This window comes from Tachypleus tridentatus, chromosome 13 (genome assembly GCF_004210375.1).
Source record: "Tachypleus tridentatus isolate NWPU-2018 chromosome 13, ASM421037v1, whole genome shotgun sequence".
NCBI lineage: Eukaryota > Metazoa > Arthropoda > Merostomata > Xiphosura > Limulidae > Tachypleus > Tachypleus tridentatus.
In genome coordinates this window covers 179,583,035-179,609,690 of record NC_134837.1, presented here as the reverse complement: position 1 = coordinate 179,609,690, position 26,656 = coordinate 179,583,035, and the positions used below count along the sequence as shown (strand labels likewise).

At 32.0% G+C, this 26,656-nt stretch overlaps 2 protein-coding genes across 2 annotated transcripts in view; one reads left to right on the top strand and one right to left on the bottom strand.

Moving 5' to 3' along the window:
• Positions 1–626: 626 nt before the first annotated feature.
• Positions 627–24,187, top strand: LOC143240609 (wee1-like protein kinase 2). Its single transcript, XM_076483329.1, has 10 exons — positions 627–1,714; positions 7,881–7,953; positions 8,375–8,544; positions 9,741–9,862; positions 10,515–10,661; positions 14,533–14,652; positions 15,617–15,762; positions 16,396–16,503; positions 22,840–22,985; positions 23,274–24,187. The coding sequence occupies exons 1-10, from the start codon at positions 930–932 to the stop codon at positions 23,395–23,397; spliced, it is 1,941 nt and encodes a 646-aa protein (XP_076339444.1). The 5' UTR covers positions 627–929; the 3' UTR covers positions 23,398–24,187.
• The window catches only part of LOC143236391 (uncharacterized), a 49,415-nt gene continuing 46,336 nt past the window's right edge, over positions 23,578–26,656 (bottom strand). The window contains exon 19 of the mRNA XM_076474658.1: positions 23,578–25,955. Within this exon, the coding sequence (XP_076330773.1) occupies positions 25,700–25,955 (256 nt within the window). The 3' untranslated portion in view covers positions 23,578–25,699. The remainder of the gene's footprint in view (positions 25,956–26,656) is intronic.

Genomic DNA, 26,656 nt, shown 5'->3' with positions numbered 1-26,656 from the left:
ACACACACAAATGTATATATTAGATTATATTAAGCCAGGTTCCATTTTGGTCATTTTTTCTTGTAGTAATGATTAATTTTAGTTACCGTTTAATTATACTATTTGCTCTTCTAACTTTTCAAGTGGAAAGTATTGAAACCGCAGTTTACTAAGAAACTGATTCATGAACTACACCTAGACACGTATGAGTTGTAGCAATATTTATACAATAAAAATTTTCTTGAAGCTCGATAAATGACTCATAGTAATTGTACTGTTTACATTTATTCAGAGTGTTTCTAAACAATACTAACAAAAGTCCTTAATAGACAGTTTAAAGCTTTTCTTTATCGTATGTAATCGCAGCGGTTACTCTGTATATGACTCATTTATTACTCATGCGCCCTAAAAGTGTAAAAGTATGTTAACTCGCAGTGAGCTATGATATATATATGTAAAACAGCTGGTTTGGGTTGAGAAAATTTTTATGTAGAAGAGCGAACAACGTTTCGACTTTCTGACGATGACCGAAGAAGGTCGAAACGTTGTTCGCTCCTCTACACAAAAATTTTCTCAACCCAAACCAGCCGTTTTACATATATATTTTCACTCCAAGTGGGTTTTCTCGTCATCAGTGAGCTATGATGATGTTATAATATCAAAAAACGTCACTACAGACTTCCATTTCCTATTGGTGGAAGTTGGCGGGTTTACTGCCATGACATCATTCAGTTCTAGTCTCTTCTGATTGGTTGTGCTTAGTCACATGTTTAGACTGGGGGCGCCATTTTCATATCGGTTTAAGCTACAGGTTGCTGTTGCATTGCTGTGCATAGGAAATACGTTGTGTATGTTTGCAAGACGAGGAATTTGTTAAAGATTTTGTGTGCAGTATTTGAAACCAAAGTATTGTGTGGCACATAACAATTTAGAATAAGTATTCGTTTGTTATGGCGTCAAGGTCTCTTACTCCGCTTTTCTTCTGTGAAGACGTAACATCATCATCTCTGAACATGTTGAACGGCATTGCTGATTCTGATGCGTTTGAACAAGAAATAGGCCTAGTTCAAAAACTTGACTTTGACTCGACAAACAGTGACCTGGAAAATTCTCCGTGCAGTCGTAAGTCAAATATTTTAGATAGAAGTGGGTGTTTTACTGTATCTCTTGGAACTGATGTTGAACTTGGAGAAGACAATTTTGACTTATCTGCTGATTCTTTGCGAGAAAATTATCATGAACGTCGAGGAAACTTAGTTAACGCAGACACATCACCGGTAGACTTAAACGTCTCTTCTTGTTCTGGAAATACATTTGGAAGGCCGCCACATAACGTTTCAACCCCTGATGTAACGTGTAGTAATGCCAAAACAAAAATAAACAACGACGACACTCCTCCTTATAAACGCGTTCGTGCGTTGAGATTGTTCGAATCTCCACAAACGCCAAAAACGTTATTAAAGAGAGCAGAACTACCTAGCAGTACCGAAACACGAAATGGTATCCGAAGCCGATTATGGACAGATCCCAAGGTTACGAATAACAATTCAGTTTTTCCGGGGTCAACTTTGGAAAGAACGGGTAATAATGTTGGAGTTTCAGCAGAATCAAAGAAAAATAATTCTGGAAAGTCCCGAGTTCCTGCAGCGAACATTAATCCTTTTACACCAACAGGAATGATGTTAGAAGCAAGGGCTAAAAAAAGGAGGAAAAGCAGCAGCTACAGTATGAATGAGTGAGATTTAGAATTTATTTTTAAATATTAGTTTTATTACTGAAATTTGGTTAACACTGACAGAATCTAAATGATGATTTATTGCATTCTGATCATTATAAGTTCTGTTCATCTTTATAAATTGTTTTGGTTTCTAGCATTTAATATTTTAAATTTATGAATATGAAAGTTCAGGTCTCAACTAACGAGTTTGTTACATAGATTTAACTGAATTAGTTTCAAAATAGAAGTTTTTTGTCAGTTTTGTTAATAGTTACTTTTGATAAGGTTAATTATTAATACATAAGTAACAATGAAACATTTATCTATAAACACAATATAAGAATAAATCAAGTGGTGAAACTTGTATAAAGTACATTTGTTTCACTCCAAACCAAATAATATATTAAGAAATGTAATCAGATCTCAATATTTACACTAGAAAATAAAGTCCTTGGGCCATGTTTATGTAATTTGTGAAAGTACATGTAAGCAGTAACACTAATAACATTATTGTAAGTAAAATAACAGTAATTAACCCCATTACATGGCAGTTTTAGGATAACTGGGAGTAATAATAGTGACTGTAATAAGTGGAGAAGCTTACATATATCTTTGGTTCTCTGATTGTTTGTTTGTATTGTGTTGTACTATTAAATAATTCACTCATTGTTTAGAAACAGTATGTTAAATGCTTACTTTATAACTACCTATAAATAGAGTGTCTTTAGAAGTAAAAGGCACATTATTTTTCTGTAACTTGTTTGTACAGACATGATTATTGCTCATATAAAGAAGGTCACTGAGAAAAGGAAAATAACTTGTTTCATGTAGTTTTCCATATTTCATTGCTTATGTGTGGAAGACTGATCTTCAGGTCTTTGTCAGAAGACTTATGGAGAAGTATAATAGAAACTTGCAAGATATAATTTAGTTGTAGTTTCCATTAAAGTGCTGACCTGGGTGATTATAAGAAACCAAACATGATTTTAACATCAATGATCCATTATATGTTTTTTATCAAATAATAAAACAACATGGAAAAGTTGTTATTTGTTTTACAGGAGTTACATCTGAGTTAAAGTTCTATTTAAAAAGCTTGTTTAAATTGTGCAACACAAATAAGTGAAACTAAGTATTGTTCTAGTAGTTTGTAATGTTACATGGTTGCCTGACATATAAATTAAATTATAGTTTGTTGATAACCTGTTATAGTAAGGGAACCAAAACACTATATAGTACTCCAAATGATGGAGTTTATACAAGGTCCTGGTGGTAGAGCTTGTTCATTTAATGACAAAAATACTCAGCAGAGGGCTTTACTTACCATTTAAACTCAGTCTTTTGAGTATGATTTTTTCTGTTACAAAGAGAAAAACATCAGGATTCTAAATCTAACTTAATAACTAGTTTATTTAAGATAAGAAATTATTCTATTTTGTACTGTTTCCAACAGATTAATACCTAAAAGTGAGTACAGTATTTTAGAGAAAAAAAGAACCATTTTTATGGTGCCAGTTATTACATTCATCACTTCATTCTCTGTGTAGTCCCACTTTTCTATCAAAGTTATAACTTCTGTCAAATTGCATCATGACCACCTACTCCTCATTATTAATGGTTATTTTCTGTATGTAAGACAACTCATTAAGTTTGGAATTTTTTCTTGTATCAAGGATGTAACATAACTAGAAAATTTGTTTGCAATTATTATGAAAGGTTTTAATATTTATATTATTAACTTAAATAATGAATGTTTGAAGGTAGATTATATTTAGTTTGTGCTTAGAACCACCTGCAAGATTTGACATTTGCTGTCTATATCTAATTGTCACTAGTTCCAAAACATTAGTATTAACAAAGGTACATAAATAATAGGTGATAATGGAAGAATGTTATTGCCCAAACTCATCAAATTGACCACTCTTTGTCTGGATTATTTTCATATCTATTTTCACTATTATTTCAAATACTTTGCTAATCAGAGGTTAATCACAGTTGTTACAGAAAAGTCTAAAAAATGAAATAGAGGGAAAAAAGCATTTCTTAACTGCATCTCAGTTGCTGTTTTCAGCTTAGATCAACTGTCGTCCTCAGCAGTTTGTAACAGTCCTATGTGGAAACACTATTAATAACTCGTTTCCTTTTGGGTTAAGGACCACATTCTGAACACACTTCATAGAACTGCTTATTTCCATGGGCTTTTATAGAAGGAATTTGTAAACAGAATGAGTATCTTTTATTTCCTGTGCCTTTAAAAACAACAAAAGTTAACTATTTTCAATGATTTACTTATAAAATTATATATATATGAAAGTTTTTTTGTAGGTCCATGGTCAGGGTTGTGACAATTATTACTTCTGTATATCAAGGTGTAAATTAAAATGCTATAATAATTAAAGTTTCATTTAGATGAAAATAAAATTTCTTTTAATTATGGCTATGACTCATTTAGAATATGTTATTAACTTACATAGTAGGAGTATATTATTAACTGACATACATTGAAGTATATTATTAACTTACATAGGAGTATATTAAGTTACATATATAGGAGTATATTATTAACTGACATATACAAACAGTTAAGATTGTATTGAATTAGATCATAAATTTTGAAATGCCACATGGTCAGTAAGATTATTGACTCATAATCTGTGGGTTTCATTCCCACTATGAGTAATTTTCACTCTTTCAACTGTATGAAATTATGATATGATAGTCTCCCACTTTTCATGATGACGAGAAACCCACTTGAAGTAAAAATGTATCTTAAGACAGCTGACATGGGTATTAAACCTCTTTTGGTCTCCCACGTTTTGTTGGTAAAGATTACCTCAAAAGTTGATAGTGAGTAGTGTTAGCTACCTGCTTTTCATCTAGTCTGTCACTTCTACATGAAGGATGGGTAGGACAACCTTCAACAGTGTCACGTGACATGCTTCATCTGCTTTCAAAGTAACAAACTTAGTGTTTATTCATGATTGGACAAATGTTATGTGACCAGAACAGTGGATTCTCTTGTATTTCAATTTCTTGTTGCTAATCTTTACAAATTATGAGATGGAGAAACCATCTGTAATTATGTATATTAAATAGAAATAAACTTTTTTCTAATTACAGCAGGAATTTAAAACAGCTGACAATAAATGTACTGGAAGTAAGGAACAAACAAACATCCACTTAAATAGGCATTACTCAAAACTCATTTGGTTACTGGTTAAGATTACAAGATCTAACTGGAGTTGTTCAATTTCTGGATGTTTGCATTTAATTTTTCTAGTCACAATATAAACATCACTGATAAATGTGTTTCTAATGGTCCAGAGTTGAAGGATATTGTCACATGAGAAATAGAAGCAGTAAACCTTTGCTGAGAAGTTAGTGACAAAGGGTATCATGATATTCAGTTATTTCATGCCATGGTTTAATGGACATTTTGTGACATTCATGGTGAGCTTGGTTTAAATGTGCAAATATTTTGGATTAAAATAAATATTAGTAAACCTTAAATTATTAACATGCTAATCTCACCATTGGCTTGTTATTTGAGATTTTCAGTTCTTTGTAAAAAGGGTTTTAAAAGAAATGTGTAGATAAGAGTTAAAAAAGTACTGATAATGTGAAGTTAATAATTATGATGTTGTGTTGAATAGGTTGTGTTACGGTCATTTTGTTTTGTGAAAAACAGGTTTTCACTTCTCTGATACCGTTTTTCTGTTGCCATATGTTAAATGTATTTATGAAGTGACTTGTTGCTCTTTGAAGTTGTCGTTTTTGGTTTGGGTTAGGTTGGTCCAACTAAAACATGCTGTTATTTAGAGAAAACGACTTTGTTATTATCTGCGAGAATTTGTAAGATTACCACACACATCGCTTCATTATTACGTGTTCCAGTTTGTGAGAAAGTTTTGGAAAGCAGCTGTCAGTCTATCCCGGAAACAGCTGAGAGCTTTGAAAGTTGTGGTTTGTGTAGCAGCTGTTTGCTTTCAGCACGTGCCACGAAGACATAATTCCGATGCAGCAGTTGGCGTTTGTTCGCCTGTAACCGACGCTTTTCTGCAGGGCTTGGGAACTTTTCAGGTGCTGGCACGAGCGGGATAGTATTTACTCTCCAGCTGCAAAGTCGTACTATTAGTTGTCGTTTTCCTGTCGTTTGGAACCCTGTTGAATCGACAGCTGGAATAGGTGATATATGGATTTTCCTTGGTGTTCGTGTAATACTTTTACGCTGTGCATTTGAATTTACTTAGTTATATAAATATCGAATTAGAAAACATGTTGGTGGGCCTTATTCATTCGTCTACTCATGTAATTTGGTGATATTGTTACGTTTGTAGTAGTTTTTATAAATTCAGTTCCTGTTTGTTTTTATCTAGTCTTTGATTAAACAAGTACAAAAGGGTGAAAATAATAGTGACTAGTTGCCTTACGACATTGGGGTAGGAAAGTTGTTAGATTTTATATTATCGTATATAATCTTGAACAGTAAGGCGTTTCTTTTCGTTTCAGCTGCCCACCTTTAAGAAAAGTGCATAGCAGAAAATAGAAATAAATGAGATATATTCGGTGTTTGGGAAGACATTAGAGTGATATAATTGTCATTAGCTCGGACGATGAGATTATGACAATTATATCACTGATGTCTTCCCAACACCTTTTTTACACGCATTTTTGTAATATACAACGAAGTACATAACGTCAAAAAATACGTATAATAAAGGTTTTTACGTCTTAAATGTTTTCATTATTTGACAGAAATTTCGATTTTCTCTCTTATTTTTTGCTTCATAGTGCCCTCTTATAACAAAATGTAAGGAACCATTTCACATCTAAACCAGTTTTAAAAGTGACGTATAACAAGTAGTCCTGTCCTATTTTGTCGACCAAACAGCTGTTTCTAGCTGAGTGTGACCCAGCTGTCTCTGAACGTCCGGCCTGGTCTGTTTGTAACCCGTGACTGTTATTTGCTGACTGCCTAATTTATCCTTGAAAAGAGAGCTCTGGACGAAGTGTATTCCGATTTCAGTAAACACCTGGTGTTATGTTGATTTTTTAAAAAATAGCAATAGAAACGTTTTTCTATTTTTACTAGAGCAGTAATTTAATTAAAACACTTAACGTAACGAAGCATTTTTTTATATTTGTTCATACGTTTACAACGTTAGACTAACAATTTATGTTTTTATTATTATTTAGGCTACAATTTAAGAGTCGCATATTAACTTTGATTTAATTTTCCTGCCTGTTCGGAATTCTAAATTTAGTAAAAATGTTTCAGTTCTCACGTATTGCGTTAGTGATACGATTTGTTTACAATTATCTTTATTAGCGTTAGTCACGATAGGAATTTCTTCGAATATCACTAGGTGGCAGTGCTTGCAGATACTCAATTTCAGTATTGCAATGTGTCTTATGTTTTAAACAAGTAAAATACAATTATTCCAATGATAGCAAGCAAAGTTATATCTTTTGAACACAGATCGCAATTCAACATTTTTATAAAAAAAAGCTAAAAATTAAGTGTTATTACTACCACTAACTTGTAAAGGATCAGAAAATAAGTTTATTTATATGTAGCTATAGTTTGTTGCTGTTTAATCCAGTTATTAATTATTCCGAAGTACGCCTGTGTAGTAAGTTTATTAGTGTGGATGGAAATAAAAGATCAGATACTGTGTTTGAAAATTCATTCCCCAATTTTAAAGCTCCGTGTTTGTTGTGCTTATTAGTTCTTTCGAAGCATTTATGCCCCCAAAATGTAGCCTTAATATGTTTAATTTAAACTGTTTGTCTGATTCCCTTTTTTCGGTTAAACCGTTGAAGTTGCAGCTGCTTTGCCTCTTCTTTTGTCGTAGTTTGTGTATAAAGACGTACAATGACCCATTTTGCCTTACCTTTAGCACAAGAAACGGCACGTGCCAGATGTCATCCTTGCCGGTAATAGCTTTTTTCTTTACTACTGACACGTGTCGGAATAAGAATAGACAAAGGTGACAGCAGGCAGAGGGAAATTCAAACGTTCGATGGCGCGTGCTAGTAAGTTGTCAGTGATATGAATTGGGTTACGGAATTTGTATTTTGTACAGTTTTAAAATATGAGAAGAAATGTCTCGCGAAACTAGTATGAAAATACTCTGCAGCTGTATGTACCAGAAATTGAAATGTTTGTTTTTTTCTTCTTCAGAAGTATGTTCAACAAGAGTTTAGACGAACTGTTCGAGGAGGACTGTGATGATGAAGACATTTTACCACCAAAGGTTTAACCTTTGTCTCTATTAATCTTAATGCAGTTTAACTCATTATGATAGATCATTGAAAATATCGTAACAAATATACATGTTAATCCTATTTTTTTTACATTGCAGCTGTTGTATTAGTTGAATTAGATTATGCTGTAATCAGCTGCGAGAATGCAACTTTTAAATAATCAAATTACAAACCATCAGTAAGGTAAATTAAATCTGGCTAATCTCAATATCGTAAATATTTTGATCAACTTTATCAAACTACAAACACTTTGATTTCTTGTTTTCTGTCCTAAATTATTTCAGTTGCAAAACAGATTTATTAAACATTAAGGAACAAGGAGATATGTGAAAATGAATTGAATAGTTTTTTGTGTATGTTTAAATTTCTATAAATCTGATTGTAATGTACATTTACGTGAAATGTTTTTAGAGAATAAACCTTTCGGATACAAGCATATCCCGTTACAATGAAGAATTCCTAGAGCTTTGTCAGATTGGATCTGGAGAGTTTGGTAGTGTTTACAAATGTGTTAACCGATTAGATGGATGTGAATATGCTATTAAAAAGTCTAGAAATCCCATTAAAGGTTCCTTTGATGAGTAAGTGTAACATTTTATTTATTATAAATATTAAGCGTAAGTTGTAATGTAGGAGTTATTTTAATTGAGAACGAGTAACGTTAATGTTGAAACCCAATTGTGAAATATCTGTTTGTTTGCTAAATTTCTTAGGTTTTTCTAACTTTAAAACTTTCACTAAAAATGAAATATCTCTACTGTCCATTACTTAATATTTTGAATTATTGTGTGTTTTGTATATACAAGTTTACAATATTACTATTGAGTATTGTGCATAATTTATATTATTGTTTATTTTTTTTGTAATTAGTGTTAATCATTTTCAAACTATATCGTACGAACAATTTATATATTTTGATATTATACATAATTTTCAGCAGGATAAATAGTTATTTTGTTTTCTGAATTATATATACAGGGTGTTCTGAAAGTCACTGTGCACTTATATATTTATTAACAGACATGTTTCAATATAAAATACAGGAGGTAAATATGAATGACAATTATAAACCATGTTGAAAGTGACCTTCGTTGGCATCGATACAGACTTGGATCCTTCTTATTTTGTTGTTAAAACCATATTGGGATCAAAATCTGAAATATAATAACATATAATTACAAAACTGCACAGTGACTTTCCAAATACCCTGTATTATCCTAAACCTAATCAAAGAATGAAAATACAAGTTGTTTTAAGTTTAGCATTCATGAACTATAAATGTTTTTATGGAAACATTTTGAATACTTTTTGGTGCATATCTCAAATACATTTTTGTTTGTTTCAGTAATAAGTTACTTTTATTTGAAAAGTTTAATCACAGTTACCACTTCTTCAAGGATTTTAGTGAATTGTAATTGTATTTCTATTTAATTGTATTTCTATTTAAAATTCCATTTATTGTATACTCATTTAGCAGTGAAATGATTCTTCGTAGCTTTGAATTTTGTCATAGATCCACTAAACTAACACTAAAAACTAAGTAAATTAAAAAACATGGTTCTGTTACCAAAACTGTGAAGATTGGAGACTGGTGTTTAAATTTTATTTTTGTGTCAAGATTTATGTAAAAGAAAAAAGTTCACCATCACTTTAATTGATTGGTTTTGAAGATTTATTGTCTGTATTTAAAAATGATTTTTAGATATTATTATCAAATTGGTTTCTCTTTAAGTTTGTATAATAAGTTTAGTCATTCATTACAAAATTTATTTTTCAGAAAAACAGCTTTGAATGAGGTTTATGCCCATGCCGTATTGGGTAAACATCCACACGTAGTTCGCTACTACTCAGCTTGGGCTGAAAATAGACATATGGTCATACAAAATGAGTACTGCAATGGTAAATTATAATTAATTATTTTGTTTCATAAAAGTCATTATAGATAATGTCTTTTATTTTTTTCTGTTATTTAATTAAACATAATAGCTTGCTGTTTCTATCTCTATTCTTTAAAATAGAGATTTGGTCACACGTCATGTGTACATGTAAATGGAAATATATCATAAACTTTGTGTTATATAGTTAAAAATATATGATGAGTTTGTTCAGGTTTTATTAAGACTTTTAACTGTTGTGGACATGTGATTGGAATATTTACATAAAAACAAATATTTCTAAATGTATAGTAATATGTCATAATAGACAGTCTTTATCTTGAAATGTGTTGTTGTGGTTGTGAATGTGTGTGTTTATATGTGTTATTTACTAAACACCAGTTGTTGAATTATACTGTGAGAGTAATGTGTTAAAGTTACAAAAGTAACAGACCATTGGTGATAGTACTTACACAAATAGGGTTATAGCATAATGTACAGAAATCGCCAATTTTGAACCCATGTCTTGTAAAAAAGTTGCAATTATACAAATGAAGAAACAAGTTCAGTTCATTCTTAAATATTGATTATTTAGTGTATAAGTTTCACAGTTCATAGAAAATTATTATAACAACTACAGTGTAAATGACTGTACCATCAACATCCAATTATTGCAGGTGGTAGCTTGGCTAATGCTGTAATAGAGAACAGGAAATCAGGACGACACTTTAGTGAGGAGGAACTGAAACAGATTTTACTCCAAGTTGCTGAAGGGTTAAAATACATACATTCTCAGAACCTTGTTCACATGGATATAAAGCCAGGTAATTTGGATACATTATGTACATATGTTTATACTAAAGTTGTTACTGTTAAACAAAATGTATTTAGAAGTATAGTTTTATGGCATATGACATTTTGTAGAAGCTTAAAAACCACAACCATGCATTTGTAATCTCAAAACATTCAGCAGTACCTTTTAATTTCATTCTTCGATCTGATACGTTGACTAACTCTTCCATCCAAAAACACTTGTAGATGAATTGTTGTTACGCAACTAATAATTTTATGCAAAGTCAAACTGTATAGAAATGAATTAAAAATAAACTGTTTGTTAGAAGGTGTCCAAACAACGGGTAATTAATAAAGTAAATCACAAAATAGTTTATGTTGATTATTGAAAGGTGTAAAACAAACTTGCAGTGGTGAATGAATGACGAAATGTTAATTAGTAATGAAATCTTAAAACACACTTAGAACTGTAAATATTTGTTGATGAGTATTTTATTTTAGATTGTCACTGCATTTCACCTGAATTACATATTGCAATCAGTCAAACCTGTGAAAAATGGTGATTTATACAATAAATTGACTACATAATTGAGGGGTGGCCAAACTTGCTCAACGTAAGAGCCACATACAGTAAACTTCAGATGTTTCAGAGCCGCAAGACATGAACAAATACACAGGTTTTTATTGTTACATGTACATTGTGTTACATAAATATTAATAAATACATGTACATAATAATATTTATTAATGTATGTAGTTGTTAACCTGTTAATTTGTATTAGTTTCAATAATCACATATTACACACATATACCAAATGTTGACAAAATACTGGCTGTTTATTGTTTTAACAATATTGAATGTATTTAATACAGTAATGAATAACAGAAACATCAAAGAAAAATATGCAAATTTGATTTCATTAACGTTAAATGAGGCTGTTAAAAATAAAAGGTATAAAAACAGATATTTTTAATGATATTTATTTGTCTTAGTAAATATCTGATCAAAATATGGAGGAAAATATGTAAAACAATAGAATTAGAGATATTTTAATCAGGTACCACCTTACAAAATTTTAGTCTTATCATAATATTTTTCTGACACAAACAGACATTGGTACAATTATCAGGCTATTTACTGCTAGTAGAGGTCTTGTGAGTTTCCTTATTGGTTGTGAGTCGTTGAAATTCTGGCTGATATGTTGTCATGGCTGTACAAGTTAGCTCCATCAGGTATTGATTTGTAAGGATGCATCCACTTCACAAACTTCATTACAGAGTACAGCGATTCACAGCAGTATGTTGTGCTGAAAATTGAGATGAGTTGCACACTGGTTTTCTTCAGTTCAGGGTATTTTATTTCTGGAACTTGCTTCTAGAACTCGATTGTAGAATGGGATTTATGGATCATCTTTAGACCCAGGTTATCCCATAGTTCTATTAGTTCCATTTCCACAGTAGATGATTCTGTAATCAGAGGTTTGAGAACTGGACAACCATCATTGATCACGTCAACCATGAATGGATTTACAAGAAAGGTCAAGCAGGGCTTCAGCTTCTGCAAGTTCTCAAACCTGTGTAGGAAATTATCAAGCAGTCCTTGTAACTTATCTTTGTATTCTTCTTGTTTGTGGTTTTTTATTTCAATATCAGGGAATGTATTTACTCTCCTTTTGAGATTGGGAAAGTAACTGAAGTTTCTTGACAATATGTCTCTTTGAAAAAGTCTTATTTTATTCTGAAAGCTGAAAATTGTCTGAGTAAGATCAGAAACAATCTTATCCTAGAGTGCCAAGTTGAGAGTTTGTAGATGATTCATTTTATCAATAAGGGACATTAGATCTTGCATCCATTCGTCATTTCTCAGTTGAGGATAGAATCTCTTCTTTTCTTCAAGAAAAGTTATAATAGGCTCCAAAAGATCAACAAACCTATTTAAGAGATTGCTGGATGACAGCCACCTCACAATGCAGTAGAAAGAGATGTCACTAGGTTTATCTTCAAGCTTCTGTTCTACAATAAAATTTTTGAATTGTTGGTGAGTCTTCCCATTTACGTGTATGGAATTGAAAATTTCAAGAACAAATTTCATAACATCTTCATACTTGAAGTATCTGGCTGCCAGGTATTCACAATGAATTGTCAGTGAACAGGGAGAAACTCTTGAAAGCTGGGATCATTTTTTATAAGTGCAATTAATCCTGCATTTTTCCTTATTGCAGGTGTTCCATCTACTACAACACTGAGTTTATCCAGTGGAATATCATTTTTAATGTCAACACCACGAGTTGTTTCCTTTAGTGCCAAATAAGTCCAACATCTCTTCTTTCACAGTTATGTCAGAGGAAACATAATGAACAAATACTGTCAGTTATTAGTTGTCTTGTATGTTTGTAGATTCGTCAAGGGCTAAGTTGAATATAAGGGAATTCTTTAAATCATTTTGCATTTTGTCTGCAACATCAGCACTGATCTGGTAGATACGTCTCTCTGTAGTATGGCGTGAAGCTGGTGTTTGTGGTATTAATCTGGTGTTTGTGTTATTTGGATCTAACAATGCAACAACTTCAGTTATATTCTTCTTAACAAATTCACCATCAGAATATGGGTGTTTAGTTCGAGCAATATTCCATGATATTACAAATCTAGCTTCACTCGTTGTATCAACTTCCTTATTGAATGTTGTCAACAGTGTCTGCTGGCTATTTAGTGATGATTTTAATAGGGTTAACTTGTTTTCCTTAATTCTGATTCAGGTAGATAATCAAATGAAACGTTTTTGTGATTTGTTTCATAGTGGCGTTTCAAGTTACTGTCTTTGTAATGACTTAGTAACACATAGCAGATAAGACACAAAGGTTTGCCTACTTTAATGATGAATGTAAAATCTCCTTCCTACTCTGGCTTATAATTTCTGTTTTCTTCTTTATACTTCTGCTTTTTACAGTTTGATGACACCATCTTCATTCACAAAATCTTCACAGACACTTCTAAAAAAATAAAGGGAAAAGAAACAATAAGCTCCAACATGCAATGCAACCAAACTCTACAGCTCCAGGTATCACACTAACACTCCGCTATATTCACTGTTCTCCAGTACAGTAATCCTTGCTTGTATGATTACTGATTCTCCAGTACAATTCCTCTGTATCCTTGCTTGTATGCCATGCCCACTAAAAATCCTAATTACTGATTGTCAGCACTGGCTTGTACAATTACTGATTCTCCAGTACAATTCCTCTGTAATTCCTGCTTGTACAATTACTGATTCTCCAGTACAATTCCTCTGTAATCCTTGCTTGTATGATTACTGATTCTCCAGTACAATTCCTCTGTAATCTTTGCTTGTATGATTACTGATTCTCCAGTACAATTCCTCTGTAATCCTGCTTGTAAGATTCTCTACAATTCAATTACTGACTCAAATGACTCAAATCTAGCATTAAAATTAGGATATTAAATTATTAAATATATTTACTCGCCATGAACATTAAACTTACGTTTTAATCCAGTGGGCTCTCTGTTTATACCTGGTAAATAATTTTAAAGCTGGACAATTTTTTAGTTACCTTTTTTATTAATTGTGATGCAAAAAGAAGTTCAGCCTACATATTTTCTCGAGCCGTACATTATATTTGAAAGAGCCTCACATGGTTCACGAGCTGCGGTTTGGCCACCCCTGGCATAACATACACAATTTTCTTCAAAGCATTTTATTTGGTGTACAGAATTAGATATACATCCTTTAATTCCCACAGAATAGATTATATAACAAACTGGAAGCCATTTTATCAATTTTATTTACCATTTATGTTGGAAGTCTCTCATAACCTTAACGTTTTACAGTTTCATATAGTAAGGAGTTTACTTATCTAATATCATTATTTACGGTTTGTGTAATAGGTAATATATTCATTTCAAGAAACATGAAATCAGCATCTGCATCGTCCCGTGTGGGAGAATCTTCTGATGATGGTTTTGAAGATGATGACAATGACGAAGAGGAAATCACATATAAGATAGGTAAACCAGTACATGTTTTCACATATAAGATAGGTAAACCAGTACATGTTTTTATCTGTAATGGTGTCATGGGAATTTGGACAATGGATAAAAAACTTATTTTAATAAATTGGTGTAAATTATAATAGAAAAAATGAAATGAATTCCATCTTCAAAGACCTTGGGCTAATTTTGTAGAAGGGCTATTTATATTTTTGAAGGAATGTTACTTGTGTATTTATTGTAGCAAATATATGAAGTAAGTTTATCAAAAATTATGAGTTAAAAATGTCAAACTTATCTTGAAATCATTGTGAGATTATAAAATTATTAGGTATTAAATGTTGAAATAGCCCTGTTGCAGGTATTCTAGAATGGAAACGCAGTTGAAGGCCACTAAACACCTGCAGTTGTTCATCCAAACCAATTTACGACCTAGTTTGTTTTTTTCTTGAGTATAAATATAAATCAAGCATTCATTTTTATTAGTGTCCTTCCTGTTGGACCTGGTGTTGCTGGGTTTTAGTGAATATCCTGATAAGACTGAAAAAATATATTATTTTACTTTTTACTTCTTTTGGAATGCCAGAAAAGGATTTTTAGTGTGAACCTTTGAAGAAAACAATAATATATTGTCTTAGTCTTAATGCATATGGCCTGACACATCCAGGTGGTCAGGGAGCTTGACTCACAACATGAAGGTTTAAAGTTGAAATCCCTGTCCCACCAAACATGCTTGCCATTTCAGTCGTGGTGGCATTATAACATTATGATTAATCCCACTATTCATTAGTAAAAGAGTAGCCCAAGAGCATGCAGTGGGTGTTGATAACTAGCTGTCTTTTCTCTACTCTTTTGCTGCTAAATGTGGGACACTCACTGAAGATAGCCCTCATGAAGCTTTGTGCACAATTCAAAACAAACAAACAAACTTGATGTACATGACAACAGAAAACTAACCTGTTAAACGTTTTTCACAAAACAGGTGACCTAGGACACGTGACTTCAGTGACCAATCCCCAAGTGGAAGAAGGAGACTGCCGATACTTACCGCTAGAAATCTTGCACGAAGACTACACTCTTCTTCCAAAAGCAGACACTTTTGCTCTGGGTCTCACAGTTTTTGAAACAGTAAGTAGTTTTAATATGCGATTACATAAATATCAAGATAAGAACTGTAAGTGCTAATGCACATTGTGGTGAGGAAACTTATTCATTAGCTTTGTTTTGTTTTTCACTTTAAACAGTCGTAGTGGCTTAGAAATATTAACAAAGTTGTAAAAAATGTTCAGAGTTTTGTACATGTGCTCTTAAAAAACTGAAGTAAATACAGTGTAATTTTTTAAACAGTTTTGGCGACCAAAAAGTTTACCTATTCTAAAATTATAATTGTTTTAAGTTGTTTATTTAAAACAAAAAAACACCATACATTAAACAAGTGTTTTATTCCCAATAGTTCTCCAAAGGAGGAGTAATCTTCAGTTTGTTGGAGGAGAAAAGTTTAATTGTTTAGATTAAATAACATGTAATTAGTAAAATGTATATTTTTACAAGTCACACAGATGTATTCTGTTTAATATTTATGATTTTGTTCATAGGTTGTTTTTGTTGAGAAATGTTTATGAAATTAGTTATTAGACAATTTAAAGGAATTCTGTAATACTTAAATTTATTTTAGGTGACTCAGGTGAACTTTATAGTATTTTAAAGATATAATTATATTGTTGATGTTACCAGAGTGAAGAGTTTTATTTTCTTTCCTAGGGTGGTGGTGGTCCTTTGCCAAAGAATGGAGAGTTTTGGCATTCGATCCGTGAAGGTTATTTGCCTGAACTTCGTCAGTGTTCCTCTGAATTTAATAAATTACTAACAGTAAGTAACAATTTTTTGGTACAGATGGTTCTGTGTAATGTAATATTTTTATTTATTTTTTTAAATAAATGCTTCTTTAAAAAAGTTTAGTTAAACAACTAGAATTAGCCTTAGTGTAGCTTATAATTTATGCATTATGTTTTAAAATTCATATTTGTAAGATACCTTTTCTGTCAACCAATATTTAGAGAGAAAAAATTAGGGTTAGGGAGCTACAAGAACACAAGTACAAAGTTGCACATTTTTGTAAGTAAGTGTGTGGAAATCTCCTAGTGTTATTCTTCAAGTTTGAAAAAGCAACATTGTACAAGCCAGGCACTAAAAACTATAAAATAAAATGTGTGAAAAGGTAAACAGTTGAAAATTTTAAAATTATGAAATAAAAGGAAAAATATCATTTTTCTTCACCTTTGGATGGATTATTTGTTACCATATTTGCAATTTCATTATATTTCGTTTCATAATTTTCAAAATTTCGTATCATACAGATTATTTAGCTACTTTCATCTTAAAAAAAGTATTCATATAGATTGTTCTATAGGTTCAGCAAATGAACTTGGAGAGCTGTATAGTAAAAAGGAGTGTTTTTTTAGCATAAAGGAACATTTTACACTCGGATTGAATCAATAAAGGCTTTGTGAATCCACATAAATATTTTACTATAAATAATTTAGTAAACATTTCTGAGTCTGTGTAAAACAGCCTTGTAATGTTTATGCAAAGCATGCTCCATTTTGTGAGGATAGGTTTACTGAATTTGGAGCACTAGTATGTACAAATGACAAAAACCTGTGCTTGGAGGGTTAAAGTAAACAAGTCATGAGAAAACAAGTGTGAATAATTATTTTATCAGATTTAACTTGTTAATTGCACATGCTGGTAGTTAACAAGGATATTTACAGAGGATCAAATGCATTATAGTAAAATGATTCCAGAGCTGTGCTGTGTCCTAACAGTCCATGTTGCCATCTCTGGTCATGATCTATCTTGATGGTTACAGTATAATTTCCATGGCAGTGGGCTTCATCATAAAGCTGTCATGTCCAAAGCACACCATTCTCTCCTTGCATACTTACTGAACGTACCTTTTATATCCAATTGTGGGCATGTTAATGTGAAAGTGAATTCCACATTTCAGGTTTTAAGAAATCTCTTGTAACAAGGGATGCTGCTTCTCCTCTGCTTAGTAGTTCAAAATTAAGGTTTCCTTCACATTTGTAGAGGTACTGTAAGAATGTTCCATGTGTGTTTTTGAGATTGGTAAGTGAAATGTTCTAAAAAAATAACTTACTGGTGAATCCAAGACATTAAAGATTTAGTTACAGGTTGAAATTAAGCCACTTATGTAACTTTTTTAGTAAACGAATTTTAAAAAAGTTAGTTTCTCAACATGAAATTTAGTTACTGCATAAACATTGTGTGGTTAAGTATTAACCCTGTTGTATATAGTTACTATCATACCTGAGTTGTTTATCTTTTAATTTTAGTGTAATATTGTTTAAATGCTTATGTAAACGTAATTTTGTGGTAATTTTAAGATTTGAAATAGATCCAGCCATAGGTAGACTCAAATCTACAAGGTTGTCCGCTTCAGTCAGGTATATTATTTACTTTTAAATTGATAAATCTATTTCAATAATACATTCTTTGTAAGAGATGAACTAAAACTGCTCATAGAAAACGTATTGTAGCATAGTTCACATAAAATCTCATAGATGGCAGCAAACTCGAAACTTTCTAGTTTTATTTTGACAATAATTGTTTTCATTACAAGTATCATTACAAGAATAAATAACTTATTAGTTTCTATTCTCATAATTTCGTATGTATTTATTATAACACGATTAGATCAATACGAAACGATACTGTCTAATAGACATTATTGAAATAAAAAAATCTTGCAAAAATTGTGCTCAGGATGAGTGACAGACAGCTTTGTCATCATATATAACTACTGTATCTTACTTCTTGCCTGTGTTATTGTGTAGGGATAATGCAAATAGCGTTTCTATATTTATTTTCTGGAAAGTTTTTTTTTTTTTAAATAATATCTGTATTGTGCGTCCGCAGTACCAGTTCGATTTTATTTCTCATAAGGTTCTCAACCAACTTACCCTCAACTCTTATTATAAGCCCATTCTACCACATCGTCAGTTTTATAAATCTACGAAATAATACTTATAAATATAAGTAGTTTGAAACACCTCACTGAAGTTGGTTATGGTTTTGGAGCTATCATGTAATAATGAAAAGGAAAAACAAGAGATTTAAAACACTTTTCACCGTCATATTCCCAAACCTTGTGACTCAGTCATTACGTATATATTGATATAGAAGGAAACACTGTATAGTATTGTAAAGTTGTGATGACCTATTGAGGAGATATTTAAAATACTATATCGATGAAAAATCCAGACCATCCCTACATAAACAATGCATAGCACCTGCCTGATTACACATATTGTACATCTGGCTCATTTATACAAAAAATAGTACTGACGTACCTGTACATCCACACACGCACACTCATAACGATAAGGGTTAGTAACCAATGAAATTAGATGTTAGGTGAAAATATGTAATCACGTTTCTAAATGGTTGTTGATGACAGTGGAAAAACCAACACTTAACTACTTATTTGTAAAACCATAGTTTTAATATTCAATACGAAAACCTTAATATACATTTTGTTAAATATTTTTTATGTAACATCTTGAAACTTTGATTCAGAAATAAACGTAAAGGCTCTTTAGTTTCTCTGTAAACTATATAATGATTTTATAGACCATTAATAAAATACTTATGATATAAAAACTGTCAAATATTGCAGCGTACAAGATCTAAAAATTCTTTTATTGTTATAAACTTTCATAAAAATGTTCAGTGAGTGATGAAACCTGAATTTATTAAAAGTGGTTCTTAATAAGTTTTGTTTGTTTCTGACCACATTTCTAATTTCGTTTATTATTCATTTACATATATTATCAGTTTCCACCGTCTCTTTGCTGAGACTAATTAGTTAACTATACTTGTACAACACCTTGCTTCCTGTTTTCTGACCAGTGGCTGTTCCTTTACCTTTTGGCTATTCACCCTGGTTGCTTTCTTCACATTTCTGAAGACGGTTACTTAGGTGAAGGTTATGCGAACGACTGTTTCTGCTGAAATATTCCACTGTTATAATTGTACATCAATAAAATATAACACTTAGAGGTTTGGATTTAGAGATAGCTCGATCATACTTTATTTCTTGGTTTATTTTTTGCTTTACTGTATGTGAAATTTTGCAAGCAACATTCAGTTTTGGTTTGAGTAGGGGTCAGTGATTGGTACTGGCTAATGAAAATAACAACCCCGGCAAAACAATGGCCATTTGTCCCCAACTGTGTACATTTCATTACGACAGTTTCGGGGCGGGCGTGGCCAGGTGGTTAAGGCACTCGACTCGTAAGATTGGGTTGCGGGATCGAATCTCCGTCACACCTAAACATCCTCGCCCGTGGGCGCGTTATAATTTTACAATCAATCCTGCTATTGGTTGGTAAAAAGAGTAGCCCAAGAGTTGGCGGTGGGTGGTGTAGCTTTGCGCAAAATTCAGAAACAAACAATACGACAGTTTGTACTGGGCACACGTGTTGGATACACGGATAAAACAAAAGGAAATTTCCAAAGTCCTATTTAAAACGAGTTTACAGTTTCACATCTATGTTAGAAAACACAAGGCTATGTTGTTTATACTATGTTTTTAAACAATGTTACATCGTTAAACCTCACAAACAATTTAGATTGATGTTAATTTCATTATGTAATGCAAGTAATATAAAAACAAGGGGAATCCTCAATAGCTGCAGTACTTGTTTGTTTGTTTTGAATTTCGCACAAAGCTACTCGAGGGCTATCTGTGCTAGCCGTCCCTAATTTAGTAGTGTAAGACTAGAGGGAAGACAGCTAGTCATCACCACCCACCGCCAACTCTTGGGCTACTCTTTTACCAACGAATAGTGGGATTGACCGTCACATTATACGCCCCCACGGCTGGGAGGGCGAGCATGTTTAGCGCGACGCGGGCCCGAACCCGCGACCCTCGGATTACGAGTCACACGCCTTACGCACTTGGCCATGCCAGGCCTAGCTGCAGTACTTTAAATTCGTTTAGTCAGGAATAGAGTAAATTAATATGCGAGACTCCTCCCCTCTTTTATTAGCCATGTTCTTGTGTGACAGTAATACCAAGTGTGTGGCTCACATATACCAGATTCGATTTTATTATTAATTTGGATCTGTATCACCCTATCATCAATTTGAAATTCTCTTAAGCAAGTTTAAATTAATCTATGAGACTGTTGGCGTGGTCATCACACGAACGGGTTTTGACCTCCTGAGTTCAAAACTAACTAGATTTAAAAATCAGTCAATAGATAATGGAGCTATAAAGCAAAGTTTGTACTCGGGTGAAACAAACAAACTCGGATCCATTCTTTGAGCCGCGACTAAAAATACATTACGAAAATTGTTTCTAAGTGCTTTCAAAGTTTAGTCATTTTACTGTATTATTCCGTATAAGTTTTATTTCAGAAATAATAATCACTTAAAAATTGGTCAGATGAGGTTTTCCTAAAAGCTGTTAATTATTTAATACATCGAAATTATTAATACGAGATATTTTATTATCGTTTCTTTCAACATTGGGCACAATGTCTCCTAAAGCGTTCCTTTGGTGGGTAGGCGAGATGCACGACCCCTTTGTTGTTACGTCAGTCACGTGCCAGGTTTTTACACTTTGACTTTATGCTAAACGCGATTCCGCCTTAGTTCAAGACCAAATATTTTTCAGTTCACGGTCAATATGTAAAAATGTCTGAAATTTCGACGTAAACTGTAAATGTAATATTTTGATTTTATACACACATTTGTATAGCTTTATATTTTTTTATCTTCTGTTCATAACTGTTAAAAACTATTTTCCAAATATTGTCACAGTTTAAATCCTCACAGAAAACCGTGTTCAACACAAATTAACTGTATTAAACTTTCAATTTTTGTAAACTGAATTTACAGTTTATGGAATTTAGATAAATTTATTTCTCAAACCAAACTTTTCGTGGTTTCCAGTGGTATTAATCAGACAACGTAGCTCTGACTTGCCTCAGGTTATGTGACCTGACCGTGTAAAGAATGGGACATTTCCAATAACAACCTAGTCGTAGGGGGTGGTAATGTGTAAAATGAAATCAATATCATAAATCGCGGTCGTCTCACTATGTAGCCGAAGTTGGCAATTTTTATTGCACGAGAACCCTTAAATTTGATTAGTGACACGCATGAACTCTGAATAAAAGCTCTGTATTCGTGATGGAAAGTAACAAACTGTATTAGATGATGGCTTACCAAGCAGCATTATTCATACGTTTTGAATATACATATTAGAAGGTTCATCTCGAAGTATTATCACTCGATGACATAAACATCAAAAAATAAGTAAAATTTTAATTACTAGCATGCATGCCACATGAGAACATATCAGTGTGAAAGAAAAAAAAAAACAACTACTCTCTACATTCTCAACAAATGGCAATAACATTCATGCGTTGGTGTATTCTATTGACGTAAATCACTAATACCTTTTGAAGGAAAACTTTGAAGATTAATACGTCCCTATCTCATATATCTGACATGGCTGTTTCTCCCATATAATTTAAAATGTTTATGTGGTCAAATATTCTTATAAAATAATTCATATACTGAGACGTGACAATTATTTTCTATAGGTTTTGAAGCATATAATTTAAGATACCTTTATCAATATTAGTTTTTAATTAGTTTCTCTTGTTCATACATGATAGGCCCGGCACGGCCAGGTGGTTAAGGCATTCTACTCGTAATCTGTGGGTCGCGGGTTCGAATCCCCGTCCTTTCAACCGTGGGGGCGTTATACTGTTACTATCACTCCCCCTATTAGTTGTTAAAAAAAGTAGCCCAAGAGTTGGCGGTAGGTAGTGATGACTAGCTACCTTCCATTTAGTCTTTGTACGATATTCAAAAATGCCAAACCAACCATACATGATACTGAGGGAAAAACCATAATGCTAAATGAAAGCCTTCTTCTGTAAGTTGCATAAGGAGTTAAAGACATATTGGACTACTTGCAAATGCATCGTGGAGATCGAACACCGGATTTTGGCATTGTAAATCCATAGACCTACCACACTTCCACCAGGGGGACTTGAACTCACATTGAGGAACAAATTAAAATGTGTGCTACATTGACTTACATTAAAGTATATAAGATACAATGATAAAAATATGTCATAATTAATACTGAAATATTTATTACAGCAAATGATTCAGAAAGACCCAGAACTGAGGCCATCTGCAGCTGCACTGACACAACATCCTGTTTTAGTACCATATGCCAATAAAACCAAATCTCAACTAAGGAAAGAACTAAATGCTGAGAAATTCAAAAATGAACTTCTCTCAAGGTAACAAGTTTTACACTGAAACATAATTTACTCATATTTTTGTAATTAGAAAGTAATGCCTGGATTTACAGTGTGAATATTTGTTGGATCAGTGATTCACATTTTTTGTTTGTTAAGACTGAGTTAGTGGAACATCTAAAACTATATCTCTTTGTATCACAAAATAATTGTAGTAAATATTTGAAAAATGAAACCATAGTTATTAGCACTATAATAAAGTAAACAGTTATTTTATCTATGAGGTTGTATGCTAAAGAGAATTTTTAAAAATTGCTATATTATTTCTAGGCAATTGCAAGAAGCTGCAAGATGTTTGCAAGGAATTCCATTGAAGCCATCAGCTAGTGAGACCAGAATCAATAGGCTTGTTGGCCAGAAATTTACTCGAAGCATGAGTGCAACAAACTTCTAGCATGTGAAGAAATCACTATATACACGTAGAATTAGATGGGAGATATATATTTTACAATCTGAAATAAACTTAAATATATTCATTACCAAAAACCATTCAACTTTTCTAAAAATCCATTTGCAGAATGGCAACTTGCTTGCAGGTAGTTATTAACATAAAACTGTAGACATGTTTTAAACATTTGGATACTTTTATTCATCAAAACATCTGTTATCAAATTGTTTTAAGATTGGGATTCTCCTTGGTTATATGATAAATGCTCTACAATGCTTAAAATGTAAACAGTATGTTCTCATGTATTTTGAAGGAATGTAGATAGGAATGAACAAGGCTGGGGCTAGTGGTCACAAAAAAATAAAAGTCTATACAAAGGGTTTAAAAGGTTATACATGCATAAGTGAAGTGAAAGTTGGATATTTCTTTTGTACAGGTCTGTAAATAGTATGTAAAAAAATCTTGTTTAATCATTGTTGCTTGCTATTGATAAGACACTTTGTGTAACGATGTTAGCCTGATTGTTGTTATATTTCTTTACTTCCCCCCTTAAATGTTGCACATTGTTGTTATTTTTTCTGGCATGTCATTTAGAAAATAAACTAGAAGATGAGTCTTCCTTGAAAAGTGTGTTATTATTAAAATTAATACATAATAACAGTCTGTATTAGTCAGTCAACAGTGTCCTTAGACTGTTCTTTTTTAATTTTATTGTACTAAATATCTTTATATAACGTTACTTGAGTTAATAATGTTTTTACAGATACAAATTATTAAAATTGTCTTTTAAATTAAATGTTATTGGTTTTTGTTTTTTTAATATCAAGGTAACATAATACAAAGTATATATCCTTATTGGACTGGAAGCCTTGAAATGCATGTTTTCCAATGGAAAATTAGTTTAATACTTAATATATAGTGCTATCCTGTTTAGATAGCTGTATTTATGTTACAGAAAACCTTACTACTACAGGTATTTCAAGACGTATGAAACCAACAACAACAAAGAGTACTAAAATAGGTTGATAAAACATTAACAGTTTACTCAGTTACAACAGACATGTAAGACAGTATTGTGGTATAGTCACTACATAAATATCTTAATTCCACCTTCATCCAGTAGAGTCCAAATTTGTGCACTGTTTTGAAACAGTAGACCAAACATGTTACCAGGTGGTATACAGGAATGTATAACAGTATTATTTATACAAAATAAATCTTATATTCACATTAACATTTCAACAGACCAACAAAATAGGTGATAAAGGTGCAATCACACTATATCAACTCATGTTTCTTGTAGACCTGAGACAGTAAAACACTTTTTGTACTCTCCCGGTTAGCATGTATATACTTACCAAAGTAATGTTGAGGTTTCTCTGCAAATAGCATGAAGCTAATGTTAGAATGCTCAGGTTGCAGCAGCTCAATTTACAACTATACTTGGAACTTAATAATGGTTACAGATATTTTATAAACGTATTTTTAGGACTCACGTACACAAAAAAATGTCTGGTAGCTGACCTTGCCTACACTTTTGAAGACATAAGACTCAAATATATAACATATATAAAACAAAAGAAATGCTTGAAATAAAATATGATCTAACCAGTGACTCACTTGTGGAAAATGTTTTTCTCATACTGACAAGATTACATGTCAGTGTACTATATAATAGGTTTAACCAGTCAGATAGGATAATAACTTGTTACAGCATTAAATTTTCACACTTTACTACTCCATTTTCAAACTTACAAAAATAGAAGTATAATACATTTTAATTTTAATAAAATATGACACTAGTAGATTTGTCATTTATTAGAGTAATGTACTATATATGTGTTACTTTGTTACACTTAAATTTAGAACACTAAAAAATATGTACATTATGCTGATGATATCATACGAATCTTAAACTCCATATCAAAACATTTCAATAAAATACATTTTTACTTACCTCACTATAATAATAACTGTTGACAGCTAGCAATTTGTATAAACCATGAAGCATTTCAGACACTAAACAACTTTTATGTTTTAAATTTCTACTTAGTATTTTTTATAGAAGCAACTAAACATTAAACTATTATTTTTTCATCTTATGCTTTGTTAATATGTATAAAAAAAAAGACAAGTGACCTGAAATATTATTGGAGGAACCACAAGGGAGAAAAAAAATCCTGTTTGCTACTTATCTTCAACTATATTCCTCAGCAAAACACAATTTATATCTGCCTACTATTTACAATATGTAATATTACACTGCTGTATTGTAAAGTGCGTGTCTAAAAATGACAGAAAGTTACCATTAAATTATGTTTTTGGGGGACTCTAGGGTTAAGTAAGGAGCAAATAAGATTTCAACAATCTCTTCTACTGAAATAGGGTAGATTTTGTAAGTACTTGCTGTAGCTTGGCATGGTAAAATTGTCGTAAGAAGACAAAAAATTCCAACAACTACCAGGATGATGCTCAGTATGAAACGGAACCTTTCTTGTAAAGTAGCACTGTCTAGCCTCATCAACTTATTGTAGATTTTACCTATGGAAGATGTACTTTCATCTCTGTAAAGATTGAAATGAATATAAAATTGTTTACACATCATTACAAAATCTTTTATATTCATAAGCATTTCATTTTACTGAAAAATATTTACAATCTAATTATAATTGACTAAAAAATAAAGGTTCTTGGGAAAAGTGCACAATTTATTAAACCTGTGGTGATTATATAGGTTTCAAAACTCAAAATATAGCCTCAAAGAGCTGAATGACAAATTACGTGTTGATTGGTAGGAATTTTGATTTTCAGTTTGTTTAGGCTTTATACATTATTAATATCTGATTACAGCAAGTTTGATTTAACACATTGTGTGTGAACTAGAGGGATAAGATGGCCTCCAATTATTGGCATTATAACTTAAATGCACTGAAAAAAATTCTAATACTGCCTTTGTATACCACAACATAAAGAATTGGTAAGATGTTACTATATGATCAGGCCTTGCAATACATTCTTGTCTTTAAACCTCTTTTTGGTTTAAGCGAACATGAAACATAAAACTCATTGCAGAAACACCTGTGAGTATAGCCTAACTTACACCATTATTAAGATAGCAAAAGTGTTACAGAAGCTGGTGGTTGTACAAGTTATAGCTTCTTGGTGGCATCACAGATACTTTCTCTTGTAAGATGAGCAAATTGTCTTCTCTGCTTTCATGTGAACATAATTTCCATCCCAATGGAGAATCCTGAATGATAATTTA

Excerpts from the sequence above, each read along its gene's own strand:
- LOC143240609 (XM_076483329.1), top strand. The coding sequence starts at position 930 with ATGGCGTCAAGGTCTCTTACTCCGCTTTTCTTCTGTGAAGACGTAACA. Across the intron at positions 9,863-10,514 it reads ACAAAATGAGTACTGCAATG|GTGGTAGCTTGGCTAATGCT; the intron begins GTAAATTATAAT and ends CAATTATTGCAG. Across the intron at positions 14,653-15,616 it reads GGAAATCACATATAAGATAG|GTGACCTAGGACACGTGACT; the intron begins GTAAACCAGTAC and ends TTCACAAAACAG.